The sequence below is a fragment of the Gouania willdenowi genome, chromosome 7, assembly GCF_900634775.1.
Source record: "Gouania willdenowi chromosome 7, fGouWil2.1, whole genome shotgun sequence".
In the NCBI taxonomy this organism is placed as follows: Eukaryota; Metazoa; Chordata; class Actinopteri; order Blenniiformes; family Gobiesocidae; genus Gouania; species Gouania willdenowi.
Genome location: NC_041050.1, coordinates 5,882,281 through 5,900,211, shown reverse-complemented (window position 1 = coordinate 5,900,211; position 17,931 = coordinate 5,882,281). Strand labels below are relative to the sequence as shown.

Genomic DNA, 17,931 nt, shown 5'->3' with positions numbered 1-17,931 from the left:
CCACAAAATTCCCCCAAAAGAATTCCCTGGTGCGCATTCTGGTCCCGTTTGTCCCTCCTCCCTTCCCGTACTAAAGGGATGTTGATCACATGACCAGGCGGAGCCGCTACTGTCAAAGAAATTCTAAACTGTCAACAAAACAGATATTGTCTGATACTTTCCTGCTCAAAATCCATCCGAGTTGTTTTTTTAACACGTCAGAGATGAAGGTTTGTACATCCGAGAGTTTCCTACAATTGCTTTTTAATCCGGAACATAATGGAAATGCTGTAGAAAGCTAAAGCTGCTGTTAGCATTCTGCTGCTAACGTTGGAACCCTTGTTTTGTGTAACGGAGGCTAATGTCAGAGCATTTTCCTCAAACACACACCGTTTACTTCAAACATTAGAACATGGGGAGTGTATGCATGCCTTAATAGCTTTAATAGCTTACCTTCTCCAACCAGGACAACATTTAGGAATCTCCGCTGCTCCCAAACTGGCGTGGATTTCATACCGAATCCTGTCACATTTGAGGTGTGGCCTCCATGGACTGAATGCATTTTTGGCACAAATACTGGATTGAGAGTTTAAATGCCAAGTTCTTGTCGTGTTTCTCAAACTATCCCAGTTAACTGTAACAGTTTTAGCTTTTGTGGCAAATAATGCAGTGAATTCAATCAATACAGTTCAGAATGGAAAGTAGTGTTTAGAAAGGTGGTAAACGTAGCATTCCTTGCATGTGACGTCACTGATTACAGATGAACTGTAAAACTCGCATCCTACAGTGTTTTTCAGTGTAGATTGCTCATTCTTTGGTTATAGAAACTATCACTCATAGAGAACGTGACATGGTTTAGTACAGTGGTTCCGGCAAATACCATAGTCTTGAAAATAAATAAATAAAAAATTAAACATGGAAACACTGTTTGTGATATAGTGTTAAGAGCAGCGCTATAGTGACAAGATGCACCAGCTCAGACATTTTTATACTGTATTTGTAACTAGAGTAATAAAGTATAGACAGAGTTGCTTGACATTATGTGATGGTGTTTTGTTTTTTTTATTTGAAAAGAATAATAATTTAGAAAATTATCATTTTAATCAGATTTTTTTTCTTTAGTCATTTATTAGACATTTCAGGTGACCGCATTTGAATTCCGGGGGCGACCCCATATGAGGTCACACCCCAAGGTTGAAGAACATTGGTTTAGTACAAGAGAATGTAGCTAATCTGCTATGCTTTAGCCATTCTAAAAAGATGAAACCATGATTTTAAAGCAGTGACAATAATGTATAATTTGGTTATTGAAATAAATTACCTTTTAGTTTGGATTTTTGGTGGATGTTAGCTGGGGATGTGGAAAAATATTAATTTAGTCTATATATAAAGATTTATTTTAAACTACAAAACAACATTTCTGCTCATAATTGACTTTTTTTTCTTTCTCCCATGTCTGCATAAGTCGTCCTATGATAAGCTATGACTACATGTCAGACCGACTGATTTACTTGCAATCTACATTGTTTTTTGGAGCTATGACTTAGTTATTGTTTCTAAAAGTGTATGATTGGGAAACTAAGGAAATTAAATTCACAATAATCATTACTGTTGAAGGAATCACAATACTTAATCAGAATTGCAATATGAATTGAATCGGAAAACAAGCATTGTGATAAAATCGAATCGGGACCAAAGCATATCGTCCCAGCCCTACTGTGTCGTCACATTTTTGAAATTCTTTTTTTCCCCAATGACCACAGATGATCCCAGCCATCATGGAGCCGTCGCAGCGATGGTCACACACCCCATAACATGCTGAACACCACCAGATCCTTCCACCTCATTCCTCTCCTCCAGCAGCCCGCCCACCTGCCATCATGGCCTCCAGCTACCCGCCTCCGTTTGAGGGCACAGGGGAGGTGAAGGAGGGCTTTCTCTGCCCACTGTGCCACAAAGACCTCCAATCATTTTACCAACTCCAAGGCCACTATGAAGAGGAGCATTCTGGGGAGGAGCGGCACGTGAGGGGACAGCTGAAAAGTAAGGGTCACATTTATCGATCCTGGCTGTTGAAAGAAACTGAGATTTGACTTTTTCATGAAACAACAGCACTCAGAAAGTTCAAACCTCCGTCAAATGCCAAATCTCCTCTTTACCAGATATTGTCAGTTATCTTGATCAATGATCCTGATTATAGTACCATGAACATTCACCCTTTAAAGGGTTGGAAGAAATCCCCATCACCATTAATAACCATACAAACGTAAAATTGTGATGAAATGCACAATCTGGATAAAACTCAGTGGAGTAATTAAGGAACTAACCCGAAACCACTGAGACAAATTCAGTTACAAACGGAGATATGAATCTTTGAAATTTCGGCAATGATGAAGGATCAATATTTTTAGGTTTTTTTTTTTTTTTTTTTTTTTTAAATTGATCCAGAATCAGTATTTTCATCCTGATTCCCACTAGAATTAAATAGAATGTTCCATGGCGCAGGACAGGGGTGTCAAACTCATTGTAGTTCAAGGGCCAAATATGGAGCAGTTTAATCATTAGTGGGCCACAGATCTTATGAAGGAAAATGTGATATTTCAACATTATTGTTCCCTAGTTTGCACTTCTACGGATACTGTTTTTTCTGGGCTATTCCAATAATTTAGCAATTTTTCAAGGTTATTTGGCAACTTTTTGCTGTTTGTTTATTTTTATTATAAACTGGCTGATTTTTACTTTATCCAGAGTGTTTCAGCGCTCTGTGTGTGTCAGTTACGTTAGCCTCTATCCTGTGTGTGTTATCGCTCCTGAACCAACCCAATGCAGTGATTTGACAACATTGTGACATTTATTAACTTCTATTAAAAACTGGCTGAGATATCTTACATTTTAAACCTTATCGTACTTTTTATACACTTTTACCACCATAAATGCATACAGGTAAAAGCCAGTGAATTAGAATATTTAGAAAAACTTGATTTATTTCAGTAATTGCATTCAAAAGGTGTAACTTGTACATTATATTTATTCATTGCACACAGACTGATGCATTCAAATGTTTATTTCATTTAATTTTGATGATTTGAAGTGGCAACAAATGAAAATCCAAAATTCCGTGTGTCACAAAATTAGAATATTACTTAAGGCTGATACAAAAAAGGGATTTTTAGAAATGTTGGCCAACTGAAAAGTATGAAAATGAAAAATATGAGCATGTACAATACTCAGCTGTCCAAAAGGCGACCATCGACACATTGCACAAGGAGGGAAAGACACAAAAGGTTATTGCTGAAGAGGCTGGCTGTTCTCAGAGCTCTGTGTCCAAACACATTAATGGAGAGGCAAAGGGAAGGAACAACTGTGGTCAGAAAAAGTGTACAAGCAATAGGGATCACCGCCCCCTGGTCAGGATTGTGAAAAAAAACCCATTCAAGAATGTGGGGGAGATTCACAAGGAGTGGACAGCTGCTGGAGTCAGTGCTTCAAGATCCACCACCAAGAGACGCTTGAAAGACATGGGTTTCAACTGCCGCATACCTCGTGTCAAGCCACTGTTGACCAAGAAACAGCGCGAAAAGCGTCTCACCTGGGCTAAGGAAAAAAAGAGCTGGACTGCTGCTGAGTGGTCCAAAGTCATGTTTTCTGACGAAAGCAAATTTTGCATTTCCTTTGGAAATCGAGGTCCCAGAGTCTGGAGGAGGACAGGAGAGGCACAGGATCCACGTTGCCTGAAGTCTAGTGTAAAGTTCCCACCATCAGTGATGGTTTGGGGTGCCATGTCATCTGCTGGTGTCGGCCCACTCTGTTTCCTGAGATCCAGGGTCAACGCAGCCGTATACCAGCAAGTTTTAGAGCACTTCATGCTTCCTGCTGCTGACCTGCTCTATGGAGATGGAGATTTCAAGTTCCAACAGGACTTGGCGCCTGCACATAGCGCAAAATCTACCCGTGCCTGGTTTACGGACCATGGTATTTCTGTTCTAAATTGGCCAGCCAACTCCCCTGACCTTAGCCCCATAGAAAATCTGTGGGGTATTGTGAAAAGGAAGATGCAGAATGCCAGACCCAAAAACGCAGAGGAGTTGAAGGCCACTATCAGGGCAACCTGGGCTCTCATAACACCCGAGCAGTGCCAGAAACTCATGGACTCCATGCCACGCCGCATTAACGCAGTAATTGAGGCAAAAGGAGCTCCAACCAAGTATTGAGTATTGTACATGCTCATATTTTTCATTTTCATACTTTTCAGTTGGCCAACATTTCTAAAAATCCCTTTTTTGTATCAGCCTTAAGTAATATTCTAATTTTGTGACACACGGAATTTTGGATTTTCATTTGTTGCCACTTCAAATCATCAAAATTAAATGAAATAAACATTTGAATGCATCAGTCTGTGTGCAATGAATAAATATAATGTACAAGTTACACCTTTTGAATGCAATTACTGAAATAAATCAAGTTTTTCTAAATATTCTAATTCACTGGCTTTTACCTGTACATGCGCACTGCTCCCCAAACTTCAATTTATTACCGGTATTTGATTTTCATTTAATTAAACAATCAGCAATCTTATTTTATATGTAAATATAAATAAAAACAAATATTGACACTGTCCTGCAGATCATGACACTTTCGACCTGTTATTAAACCTGAGTGCTTTCACTTTCCCCACATTATCCAGAGCTGGTTTCTGAACGTTCAGTGGCTGTTACAGTTCATTGATTCTGCTGTAGGGGTGACTGTCAGTAATATTCTGCCTCCCGTCCCAACACCCGCTTTTACTGGACATGTGTGTGTGTGTGACTGATGGAAAAATTCACACTGAGCATTGGCCGCATCCTCAACTTTCAAGGAAAAAAATGGCATCCTATACGCCGCAAAATACGGTAAATAAAATTCAAAATATGTAAGAAACCAACAATATCTAAGCAAGAAGTGACATATCATTCCCAACAGTTCCTGTATATTCACTTTACATTTCTTGGATTTTGTGACCAATTTAATTAGGGGAAATATGTTGTAATTTGAGGAAAAATTGAAGAATTTTTGCTCATTTACAGTTAAAAATGACTGCAATCATGTGATATAAGCACTGGGAATGTTGAGTTTCATTTAAACAATAATTCATGTTTTCTCTGTCATTTTTATTTTCTCCTGCGGGCCAAATTTAATGCTCCAAAGGGCTGGATTTGACTCCCGGGCCATGAGTTTGACACATGTGGCGCAAGGTCTATCTTTTAGTAAAATTTTACTTGAAGTATTGAAAATATGACTCTCACTTTGGAGGTAATAAAAGTCACACTGATGGTGATCCCATGACAAGAATTCTACAGGTGTTGGAGAAGAAATAAAAGTTTGCACAATGAATCTGCAACATCTTTGTTTGTGCTTATAAAAAAAAAGGTGTAGGAGGATGTGAAAGTGTTTACTCTGATGGTGCAGGAGATGAAAGCAGATGATTGGCGCAGAAAAAACGATAAAAATATCTTGTTGATTCCTCTGTTTGCTTTTGGTGTGCAGGTTTGGTTCAGAAGGCAAAGAAAGCTAAAGATAAACTGCTGAAGAGTTATGGAGAGGACAGACTGGACACAGGCTCCTATGAGTCCTTTTATTATGGTGGAGTGGACCCATACATGTGGGAGCCTCAGGAACTGGGTGAGACTGGAAAACTGGACCAGGACTAGTATTTATATCACTTATTACTTATCAATCGAAAACACAAAGTAATATACATACATTACTTTCTTTAAGGCGCAAGCAGAAGTCACCTGGACTACTTTAAGAAGCACAGAGCAGCTCGGATCGATCATTACGTCATTGAGGTCAACAAACTCATCATCAGATTAGAGAAGGTTTGCTGATGATGAAAAATGATTTGGCTCATATTGATTGACTTGGTTCCTAAAGCTACAACGTTTTTGTTTTTTAACATAGTTGACATCGTTTGACAGGACGAGCTCAGACACTGCTAAAATCAGAGGTTTGTGATTTACTGAGGATTTTATTTTCAATACGCGTATGTAGTTTATTTATTTATTAGTTTATTTGGTTTATTATTTTTTCTTTCCAGCCATTGAGAAGTCTGTGGTGTCGTGGGTGAACGACTCCGACGTCCCGTTTTGTCCAGACTGTGGAAACAAGTTCAACATCCGCAACAGGCGGCACCACTGTCGCCTCTGTGGCTCCATCATGTGTCGCAAATGTATGCAGTTTGTGCTTCTACCTTTGGCACGTATGTATGACCTGATCCTTTCAAATACATGATTGGCACATCCGGTGTGTGTGGGAGATGTTTGAGATCTGTAGATGTCTTTTTAACAGAGAAGCTGATCAGTGGGACTCGAGTAGCTCTGTGCGTTCCTGGGAGCCCGGGTCAGACCCAGTCTCTCCCAGCAGGAGGCACCAGCAGCAACACTGGGATGGGCTCGAGGAGAGGCAGCCTCAGCAGCCTGAGCAGCGTCACCTCCATGCTGGAGGAGAAAGACGACGAGAAGATCCGCTGCTGCCATCACTGCATGGACACGCTGCTGAAGAGGCAGCAGAAGCTGGAGGAGAAGGACCACATCCCGGATGTGGTCAAACTCTACGAGGTTGGTTTACCAGGAAGAGGTCACGTTTAAATCTTCTACAGACTCCACATTCCTCAATGCAATGCACAAAACTTTTACGAAAATGTCAATAAGAGAGTGTTAACGGGCTGGTGGGCTCAGCAGGGTTTTTCCGGGGCGTGCAGCGCAGGCCATGCCCTTGCATGCCTGCGGTTGTGGCGTGGAGCGGCCCCCCCATGGGCGGTGCTGTACTATGTCACATTGCACTCTGACCTTAAAACAGTTAACTCTTCCCCACCCCTTTTATTCTCCTACCCTGACTCCCTCTTCCCTATTCCCTTCCCCTAGGTGTAACACTGCCCTCTCTTTTTATATTCTCCCTTTAATAAAGTGTTTTGCCCTTCCTTAGGGAGGGCTGGTGATGGTCACAATTATGCAATAGAATAAAATACATTTATTTATGTAAATGCAATAATAAAACAGGATTGCTGTCACAAAGGCATTGCATATATATGCAAAAAAAACTATATATATATATATATATATATATAGTGGAGAACAAAACAAATGTTTCGAGTACCTTTTACATCTTTGTTGAGTTGTCTGAATAAATGAAACCTTAACATATTATTTAAAGAGAAGACAAAAAGAAGTTTCCGGAATCAAATGATGTTTGATTTTTGTCTATGGCCTAAACTGTGTCTTTATCTTGTTGAAAAATATCGTCTCCAGCAGCTTTAAGTCCTTTGGGCGTTGTTTACTGTTTCATACAGATTCCTGTTTGTTTCCTTTTCTGTTTTCTTCTGCAGAGGTTAAGGATGTGCATGGAGAAGGTGGAAGAAAAGGCCCCTGAGTACATCAGAATGGCTGAGTCTCTGAAGTAAGCCTCTGTACAGATTAATCAGTTTTAGCAGTGATGTCACTGCTAACTGCTGGCCCTATATTTTCACAGCGCTGGTGAAACCACGTACAACCTGGACACAGCTAATGGACTGAGACTGGAGGTCCAGAAGTACTATGAGCTGATTGATGCTTTGAGGTGCGGTGAGGACAAACATTCAGAAACGTGTACGTGTGTAGCACAACAGTTCGACAACAGAGCACTTCTGTTTTTTTAGTAAAAAGATTTTAACGCTGGGAGTGAAAGATGACCCACAGCCTCACCCCAAGGTGCTGCAGCTGCAGAGGATGATCCGCTACAACGCCACACTCTTCGTCCAGGTGAGAGTGCGCGTCAGGACACACTGAATATCACAGCAAAAGAAGGAACGTCATGTCAAGTGTTTTTTTTTTTTTTTTGTTCCAGGAGAAGCTGCTGGGTTTGATGTCTTTACCCTCGAAGGAGAAATACAAAGAGCTGAAAGAAACGAAGAAGCAAGAACAAGAGAAAAGACTCCAGCAAGAGAGGCTGGTGAGTTGTGTTTGTTTGGAATTCTAAATGTTGGCTAACTAGACATGTAAACAAAGGTGTGCTGTGGTATCTGGTATTTGATCACCAGTTGTGGACAGTAACAAAGTAAACTTAAATACTTTTTTTGATTATCTGTACTTTACTTGAATATTATTTCTGTGGGTTAGTTGTAGGATTGGGCGATATGGACCAAAACTCATATCGTGATATTTTCTCTCGAAATTGTAATATACGATATAAATCTCGATATTTTTAACTCATAAAAGTCTAAACAGAAAGACAATTCTGGGTTAAATTTACTGATGCAAAATGCCACGTAGGCACATTTATTATCAAACAGCTTGTGGCTTTTTCTTCTCTAAGGGACAGCACGTGTGAGTGAGTTGTCCAGTGTGGCTTGTTTAGGGAAAAATCTGGGTTAGGACGCACTCAGAAATCTATCCAACCGGGCTGGGGTTTAAGGCGATATTGTTATTTTCTATATCGCCAAAATAGAAAACTTATATCTTGAATCTCAATATATTGCCCAGGCTTATTGACTTGTTACTTTCACTACATTTCAAGACGCTTTGATGTTTCCTTTGAAGTTTCCTTTGAAGTTTCCCTAACTTCCATGTAATAATTCCAGCAAGATTATTTTTGTCATCTTTTTGAACAATATTGGTAAGGTTTCATTTATTCAGACTGCTCTTCAGGAAATCCACTTTAATCTCCTGACATGTTACGCAAAAGTCAAGGAAACTTCAATGGAAACATCAAAGCAATCAGCAGATGCCTCTGACAAAGACTGGCAGTTGTCACTCGAAACATGTCAGGAGATCAAAGTGGATTTCCTGAGGAACAGTTGTCTGAATAAATGAAGCTTTAACATATTTTTACTTGCATTGGAGTATTTTGTCCACCTCTGCTGATTATGTTGATCTGTGTTCTTTAGAGTACAATGATTGTATTTATTTCCTGCTCCACAGGCATCACAGGAGGCCCTGAAGAGGAGGCAGGAGTTCAGCACCAATGGAGACGTTCCTCAGGCTCCCAGAGCTCACAGAATGACCAAAGCTGGAGGCTGGTTGCCCTCGGCCGACTCCGCCCAAGCTCGCACCGAGCTGGAGGACCCTCTGCTGCAGCAGATTGAGAACATCCAGTCGTTCCTGCGTCAGGCGAAGGAAGCCCAGCGGACGGACGAGGTTGCCATGTTGGAGGAGAACCTGCGTCAGTTGCAGGACGAATACGACCAGCAGCAGACCAGCCTGGCCCTCGCGCTCTCCCAGAAGCTGGCTGAGGAGGAGACTTTTCAGCAGGAGGAGATCCATCGCCTGGAGGCCCGGGAGAGGGAGGACAGGGGGGACTGGGTCCCCCCCCCAGGCCCCCATCACATGGGCTCAGAGTCTGAACCTGAGCCCAGTAGAATTCACTGCATCAGAGGACAACAAAGCTCCATCTCTGAGGGCTTCCCCTGCCCCCACCACCCAGGAGGAGTCTCCCCCCAGGCTGAGGAGCCTAGGAGGCCACATCACCCCCCCTGGTGGTGAAGACCAGAACAATACGTCCCTCAATCCCTTCGACCAGGACAAACCGACTCCTACTGAGGTCGATCCAAACAATCCGTTCCTCGAGGACATCAAAAAGGAGCACGACGAGGTGACCAATGGGAAGAGAGAATACAACCCCTTTGATGACGATGAAGAGGAGACTAATGTAGAGTGTGTGTCTGTGAACCCGTTTGAGGAGAGCGACTCTGACGTAGGGAACCCTTTCATGGAGGCGTCTGGGAACTCACCACCATCCTCCACCAATCCGTTCGATGAGGAAGAAGAAAAGGAAGAGGAGCAGCTGGACCTGGACGTGATAGAGGAGGAGCTTCTGCTTCAGCAGATCGACAACATCAGGGCCTACATTTTTGACGCTAAGCTGAGCGGGCGATTGGACGAGGTGGAGCTGCTGTCGGTGAATTTACGAGAGCTTCAACAAACCCTCCAGGAGCAGAAGAAGAAAAATAAGAAGAAGAACTGATGATCACCTGATACAGTACTGACCAAGTCCTGCAACCAGAGCTCACTTTACACAAACTAAACAACCTGAGGAGCTTTAATCACTAAATACGTCCCAGAGTCGCTTTAGTCCAAAGGAAATTTTGACGTTTTGGGAATAATTCTGTTAACCAGTGTCGGCATGCACATGTTTTTAAAGCACTAAAGACGAAATACTTTGATCAAAGACGTAGAACAAGGTAAGGAGAGTGAATGCTTGTTTTGCTCAGATCTGTGTTAAAATTGTGACCTTTAACAATTTACAAATTAGCATCAAAGAAGTGCTAGACTGTTAAATGATTGGATGGTTGGAGATCAAAGGATCAAAAGGCTGCCATCACAGATTTCCTGTTGTCATGGTGATCACTACAACTTTGCCTTTATTAACACTGTTAGCTTTGGTTTATCCACACATTCATCATAAAATATTCAAACATATTTTAATCAAACCGCTTCGTTATCTGTAAAGTTGGTGGTGGATCAGCACACTTCAAACATCCAGCTAAAGTTTTTATGCTATTTAATAATGTAAAAGAACAAAAATAAAAGTCTGATTAGTTGTCACTGGATGGAGGGAGCATAAAGTGTTTGAAATCAAAGCTTTCTCATTTTTTGGTCCTGGAGAGACACTGTCCTGCTTGTTCATGTCGAGTACAAGACACTTTAGTTCAAAGCGTTTGCACCAGCAGGAAAAACAACGTCTAAATGAAGTAGAGCAGTGGCACAAAGAGATTTTAAGAGATAAAACGAGAATGAAAATAAATGATTTCTAAATGGAGCTCCTATAACAACCCCATGTGTCTTATATTTGTCTCCTTAAGGAAATTAAACCTGCGTTGCACAGAAATCAGTCATTTTTGTGCCCAACTATGTATAAAAAAAAAAAATGACTTAATCGTTGGTATCACTGCTGTTTGTCTCACACACGATAATATTTATGGCTTTTAATTCTGTTGGAGATTTAAAGCTTAATGTATACTTTACTTTTCCATTTAAAGCTGCTGGAGATGAAAACGTTTTAATCAGATAAAGACATAGTGTAGGCCTCAGATCAATAAATAGATTATTTGCTCGAAAAATGATGTGAAAGGATAAAACATTTTCAGAAAAGCTTTGTGCATTGCATTGTGGGATGTGGAGTCCTATGAACAGATCATATAATAGTGTTTTTACTTCATTCAAACTGTGATTTCTTGTGTTTCTTCTGCTGACAATGAAGACAGTGATTACTTGTTTAAAAAGTAACTTAGTCACTTTAATGATTAGTTGATTCTAAAGGTAACCAAGTTAGATTACAAGTTACTTAATTAGTTACATTGCCACGAATCTGACGAAACAATTCATAATTTGAATGTCACAATACGATATAACTTGATGCTAAACAATACGATATAACGCAATATCAATAATGACAAATTTCACCCATTACAAGTACAAAATAGTATAAAATACAATTTATTTTAAAATGTTTAAACTTGCAAGAACAAGTAAATAGTAACTCACTGTAATTCAAGTACCAATATTAAAAACAAATGGTATGTTTATCAAACTGTCAAATTATATTTTTCAAAAATGTTTAACTTTTGCTTGTATAACAGATTCTGATTAGGTTCGATAATCGCACAGTGAAATATCACTATATATATATATATTATATATATATATATATTTATATATATATATATATATATATCGCCAAACTGATTTTTTCTTACACACTTAGTCTCAACATAAAAATGACAAAACTCACTTTAATGGAAGTGCATTTTGAACAGTAACATCAACAAGTATTTATAGAAAATAAAATAAAGTATTTTTTGACTTCACTTATACTCTACTATCCCTTTTAATACAATAAAAAATAAAGTCTTTTTTTTTGACCTGTCATGTTTTGTCTGAGTATGTAACACATGAGTGGTCACATACGTGAGAAAAATGACAAATAGTAACTCACAGTAATTTGGATAAATAACTTTGATCTGATTATTATGGAAATAGTAAAGTTAGATTACTCATTACAGAAAAAGTGGTCATATTAAAGTATTACGAATTCAGGTCTTTCCATGTAAATTAAAAAATGAAGATCCTCCATCGATCATTCAGTGAAAACACCAGAAATTTGTCACTTTGGCAGATTTTTTGGAGACAAACACAAAAAACTATGAATGAAGTAAAAACTTGTCTGTATCTGTCTATGGGACTCCATATCCCACAATGCAATGTATTAAACTATTCCAACAATGTCAATAACTATGTTTACAGAGCAGAAATCAAAACAAATTTTTGAGCGGCAATTTGAACCTTTTAGATCTTTTTTTTTGTCGGCGCAAATGATCCTAGATTTATTTATTTATATCGATGAGGCCTGTAACTACTGTAACTACTCAGCTTTGAAGGCCACAAAGCACTTTTAACAAATATGAATGAGTGAAACTTAAGTCACAATTACCGTGTGTGTGTGTGTGTGCGTCTCAAACCAAACAGAATAGTTACGTTAGTTAAAGTTTAGACATCAGTTTCCTCTGCAGCCGTGTTGCATCTGATTGATTCCACAGGTGTGATCCTTAATTACCTGTGGCGGTCACATGACTTGCCTCATTCCCATAAAATAAAAAAAAACAGTCCACATTTATAAACCATATGAACTTAAGTGCTTATGAAAAATGTAAAAACTCCTGGACAGTTACACTTTGTCTTTATCTGATAAAATAAAGCATCTCCTGCAGCTTTAACCATTAAACCCTGTGAAAAACCTTTTGACATGAGATCATTTAAAGAATATTCTGTTTCCTTCTGATGTAAATAAAAACCACAAAGAGCCAAGTGAATAACACTGATTTCTACGTCCTGACGTGTTTGAAGCTTTTATTTTTATACGTGTAGAAGTGATGACGACGAGGTGATGCTTTTGTCAACGGTTTTAATGTGGAAAGTGAAAAACAACTAAAATAAGTCCTCCATGTGTTTAAATAGTCAATGTGTTTTTTTTTGTTTTTGGTCAAATTAATACTTTAATCATGTATTCATAAACGCACATTACATGAATGCCAGCAAGTATTAGCATTAACAGCTGCTCTGTGTGTGTGGGGAACATTTATGATGGAGCGTTACATGTATTTCACACATTTTATTCATGTTTTCACATTAGAACAACTAACGAACAACACACTCACTCAGCAGTTTACAAACCTTTGATTCATCTCACCACTAATAAAAAAAACTGTCTTTGAATGAATTCTGGCTATATTTGTTTTTTACAATGTTACTGTACATGTGATCCACAGCAGAAATGCTAACAAAGCAGTCTCCAGTTACTGTTTCACTGACGTTCACTTCTTTTCTTCCTCACACGCGCTGTGAAAACGTCCAGTGGTTCTGTTCATGTTTTCTTCTTCACTCCTGTGACGCAGCCATCTGCGCTCGGTATTTTCCCGTCATCTCTTTGGGCAGCGGCCTGATACTCGGACAGGGCACCTGGCCCTCCACCTCACAGATACACTCCCTCAGGCAGTACTTCTTAGGGCCAAAGTTAGCAGGATTAGAGGCCTGCATCTTAGCCTGAGCCTCTGCTTTTAACACCTCTCTGTAGATAAAAAAACAACAACATTCAGCTCATCATATAAACATCACCCATGGTTTCCCCTGTTTAATACTAGGGGTGTCCCAATCCGATATCAGTCCAATATCAGCCTGAAAACGCATTGTTTTTTAAATGTTTATTTATTTTATTTTTTATTTATTCAGTTCATTTCCGACATGGTTGCATTCACAGAAATTCATTTGACATTCAGAGCAAAATCACATCATTGTGTTTTTTTTTTTTTTTTTGTCCTTTTTCATGCCGGAAAGGGCGACGGAAAAAAGCATTATGCTTATCCAGATCCGTCCCCTAATTTGAACACAGATAATTTTACATTCAACCTCGTTTCTTCAATTGTTATTCAATTGTAGAAAACTGTAGATATTATGTTGAAGGTTAAAATTCATGGAACCAATTGGTTAATAATAAATAGGTCAGTTTTTCTCACCCCTACTGTTGCTGACTATTGTTCTCTGTTTGAGTGACATCACTTGATCAAACCTTTTCTAACATTTCACACTACAAAATAAGTAATTTTTTTTTTTTATTAAAGGAAAAAAAAAAGTATGAATGATTCATGCTGATATCGGATCAATATTGGTTTCGGCCGACACGCAAGGCTGCAATATCGGTATCATATCGGAAATTAAAAAGTTGTATCGGGACGTCCCTATTTAATACATCTGATCAATATTTATGTGGTGCCTTATTTTTATACACAATACAAACTCTGATAAACAATTTGATTATATTAGCAAAATAAAAGTTGTTGGTGGTGTAGTAGGTGTGTAATAATCAGAGGGTCACCGGTTCGAATCCAACCTGGATCATCACTGTGGGATGTTGAGCAAGTCCCTGAACCTTAATCATTCGTTCTCAACCTTTAGCAAAATGATGGTCCATTGTTCTATGAATCTGTGATAACCACATTTATTTATTTACCTGAATAATATCCACTGTTATCCAGGAAGTTTATTATTATTCAGGCCATAGTATATAGTCATATTAAAGATGTAAATCCTAGTTTTATTCAAAAATAAGATGGGTTAAAAGTGACCAAAAATTGGGATTTTAAAAACCACAGAAATTTGTTAAAAGTTGCAGATTAAAGTGGACAAAAACAGACAGAAAAAGTGGTAAAAAAAAAAAAAAGTTCAAAGTGTCAATATTGGAATAGCTCATTTAAACTGGCAAATAATGGGCATGGCAAATCGGCAAAAATAAGCATTAAATATGGTGAAAAGAAGTTAAAAGTGACAATAATAAGTCAACGTATGTGACATTAGGTGGGTTTATAGTAAGTGCTGAAAATGTCTTGAAAGTGAAAAGAAAATTGCAGAAAAGACAATGAAATTTGGTGAAGTGGCAAAAATGGGTAATGTATGAGTAATGTAACAAGAACACATTAAAAGGAACAAAAATATGGTGAGTTTGGTTTAGTTGCAGAAAAATGTTGAAAAAAAAAGAAGAAATTCTTAGTTTCTTGAAAACATCTGGCGACCCCCTCCCAGCGAGGGGTAATGTGTCACTCATATGCATATTGATGAAGGCAAGCTAGGTCTGTAGCCACATCTGTTGATTTCGCACCTACAGCTCTTATTGGACGACTGTTTAAATACGTTCGCAAACCATGAAGCCGAAAATATTGAGAGCGTCATGGTTCTGCACCGGGTGCCACAGCACACCTTCGGAAGTCTACTGGGCCAGGACAGCTTTAGGCAAAGAGAGAAAATTCTACACAACATAAAGCTTATTTTAATAATGTAAAGATTTTAAAAGTCTTACTCTGATTTTCCCAAAATCTTCTTCACGTGCTCTGAGATCAGTTTGTGGTCTTTCCCCTCCACGTCCATCAGGACCTGCTCACCATCATCTGGAACACACAACAGTAAACAACAACAACAACAGATCAGCACAACAGGACGTCTCATAGCCAGTGGTTTAAACACACACACACACACACACAGATACACACCCAGGTAGAACTTCAGGAACGGAGATGGCGTCATGTTTTTGAACATCATTATTTGCAACCAGGGGTTTTTATACTGAATCTGAGGAATGTTGAAGAACACAAACTTCCTGCAAACACAAGGACACACAGTTTAGACACGCACACACACACACACACACAAAAAATACAACTGATTCAGCCTTTATAACAACTTACATTTATCCTTTTCATCATTAATATTTTTACAAAACCAAAGCTGTATCTAACGTGTACAGAGCTGGTACAAACATATCAAAACATGAAAAGCCTTTATAACACTAAACAGTCTAAATATTGTCTATGTCATAAAGTCACTCCTTGGGCCAAACTTTATCTTCTACAGCAGGAGCGTCACAATCATCTTAGTTCAAGGGGTGAATAAGAAGCGATTTAATTTCAATTGTGTCACAGTTTTAAATGAAAAAAGAATAATTCCATCATTAAAGTGCCTTAGTTTGCACTTCCACAAGTCAACAACAATATCGAAGCAATAAATGACAGATTTCAGTTCCTGTGGGATTTACACTTTTTCTTAATTTTCTGAGGATTAAAAAAAAAATGATTTAATTTGGGAAATCTTGTGGAATTTAAGGAAAATTGCAGGACTATACTTTTTTTTTTAGAGTTCTTTCAGCAATTTGTGAGTGAAAATGATGGGAAAAGTATGCTTTTCACAAGCCCTGCAAATATTGTGCAGTTTCATTGAATTAGTATATTTGGAGGTGTTGCAATATGTTATAATATGTCAAAAATTGACAATAATTAATGTTTTCTGTAATGTTAACTTCCTTCTGCGGGCCGGGTTGGATGCTATAAAGGACCGGATTTGGCCCCCGGGCCTTGAGTTTGAGACATTTGATGTAACGTGTCAGATTTGGCCAATGGGCTGTAGGTTTTGACCCCAAAGGGTCTTTTTTATTTTTTATTATTTTAAATCCAAATGTGTTCTTTCACACAAACTGAGACACATTGTGAGCCACTGTAGAGTCCAGGGGGAAATAGAACAACTGGTTGATCAATGTTATCAATGACATTGATCAGCCTGAATCTGATTGATTGATTGGTTGTGGCATCGCTGCTGTAAAAATATTTGAAGTATTTGAATAATAGGCAGTGGCTATTGATATGGAACGTATCCATAGATTACCAATGAGTGCCCCTCATTGGCCAGTTTAAGTGATGTCATAGGTGCACCACGTGACTTAAAGCTCTGTCAGTTTTATTTTAGCTCATATTTATTTCAAAGTCTCTATTCATACAGAAAAGTATCAATAGACCCCAGGACTACTGACACTGTACCAGGATGGCCGAGTGGTCTAAGGCGCCTGACTCAAGAACTCTCCCTTTCCGCTGCTGTGGGTTCAAATCCCGCTTTTGTCATAGATATTTTTTTTCATTTTAACATCTTTAACCTGGAAAATTCTACCTTTAAAATACATATACAAAAATATTAACATTTAGGGTATTTCCTGGTTTAGGTTAGGGCTGAAATAAAAGGGTTAGCTAAAAAAAATAAGCTAAAATAAAACTGACAGAACTTAAGTCACGTGGCGCACCTATCACGTCACCTAAACTGGCCAATGAGGGGCGCTCATTGGACCCTATTTTTTGTTTATAGAAAGCACTATTGGAGATACTTATTCGTTTACATCTGTATATTTATTGACACTGTATATTTACATAACTGTTTGCACTAAAATAATGTCACTGTTAATAGGACACTTTTTCAATTTATTGTCTTTCGGAGATATGTAATAATATTGCGTTTTTTCACTTAATCATTTTTTTTTCTTGTTATGTCATAGATGATCGTAGATGACTTCTGACCAATACGTTTTCGTATCAATAGCCACTTCGTTGATAATATTAGAGGCTTTAATTTTTATATTACTATTTAACTTGTTATTGGTAGTCATGGTGATTTCTTGTCAAAATCACATCATAACGACATGAACAAATGCAGAGTTTCTTAGCTCTGTTCTAAACTGAGACAGCAACAGTTTGTTAGCTTAGCAGCTTAGCAGCTAGCAGTTAGCTCTGACCTTGCTCCATCGCTGAGTTCTCCGCTCGTGTTATAGTTCACGTCATGATCTTCACTTTGTTCTTAAATATGATGTTTCCCTTCTGGAGATACTCCAGAGTTCTCCTGATCGGATATTGTCCCTTCATAGGCATCTTGATCCGATTATAATAACCAGATCACACCAAAAAATGACACTAGCTACAGAGGAACGCGATTCTTGGCACGCGTTGATGACGTAAATGTTATGTCATCAATATGCGACTCTTGGTTGCCAGAATGTTTAGTATTCCGCTATTTTTTAAATCGATTACTTACGGTAACTTTAATTAGAGCGCGGAACACAAAAATGGGATTTTCTGATTCAATA

General features: G+C 38.6%; 2 protein-coding genes across 2 annotated transcripts; one reads left to right on the top strand and one right to left on the bottom strand.

Annotated features, from left to right (window-relative positions):
• Positions 1-72: 72 nt before the first annotated feature.
• On the top strand, positions 73-13,203 carry rbsn (rabenosyn, RAB effector). The gene is given in 13 exon segments (XM_028451862.1): positions 73-209; positions 1,743-2,022; positions 5,503-5,637; positions 5,734-5,834; positions 5,917-5,962; positions 6,053-6,214; positions 6,304-6,572; positions 7,340-7,410; positions 7,483-7,569; positions 7,649-7,751; positions 7,837-7,941; positions 8,910-9,289; positions 9,291-13,203. Coding segments are annotated over 12 exon segments (2,283 nt in total). The 5' UTR covers positions 73-209; positions 1,743-1,859; the 3' UTR covers positions 9,952-13,203.
• On the bottom strand, positions 12,874-17,804 carry mrps25 (mitochondrial ribosomal protein S25). The gene is given in 5 exon segments (XM_028451867.1): positions 12,874-13,551; positions 15,334-15,421; positions 15,524-15,630; positions 17,584-17,623; positions 17,626-17,804. Coding segments are annotated over 5 exon segments (516 nt in total). The 5' UTR covers positions 17,717-17,804; the 3' UTR covers positions 12,874-13,361.
• Positions 17,805-17,931: the final 127 nt, after the last annotated feature.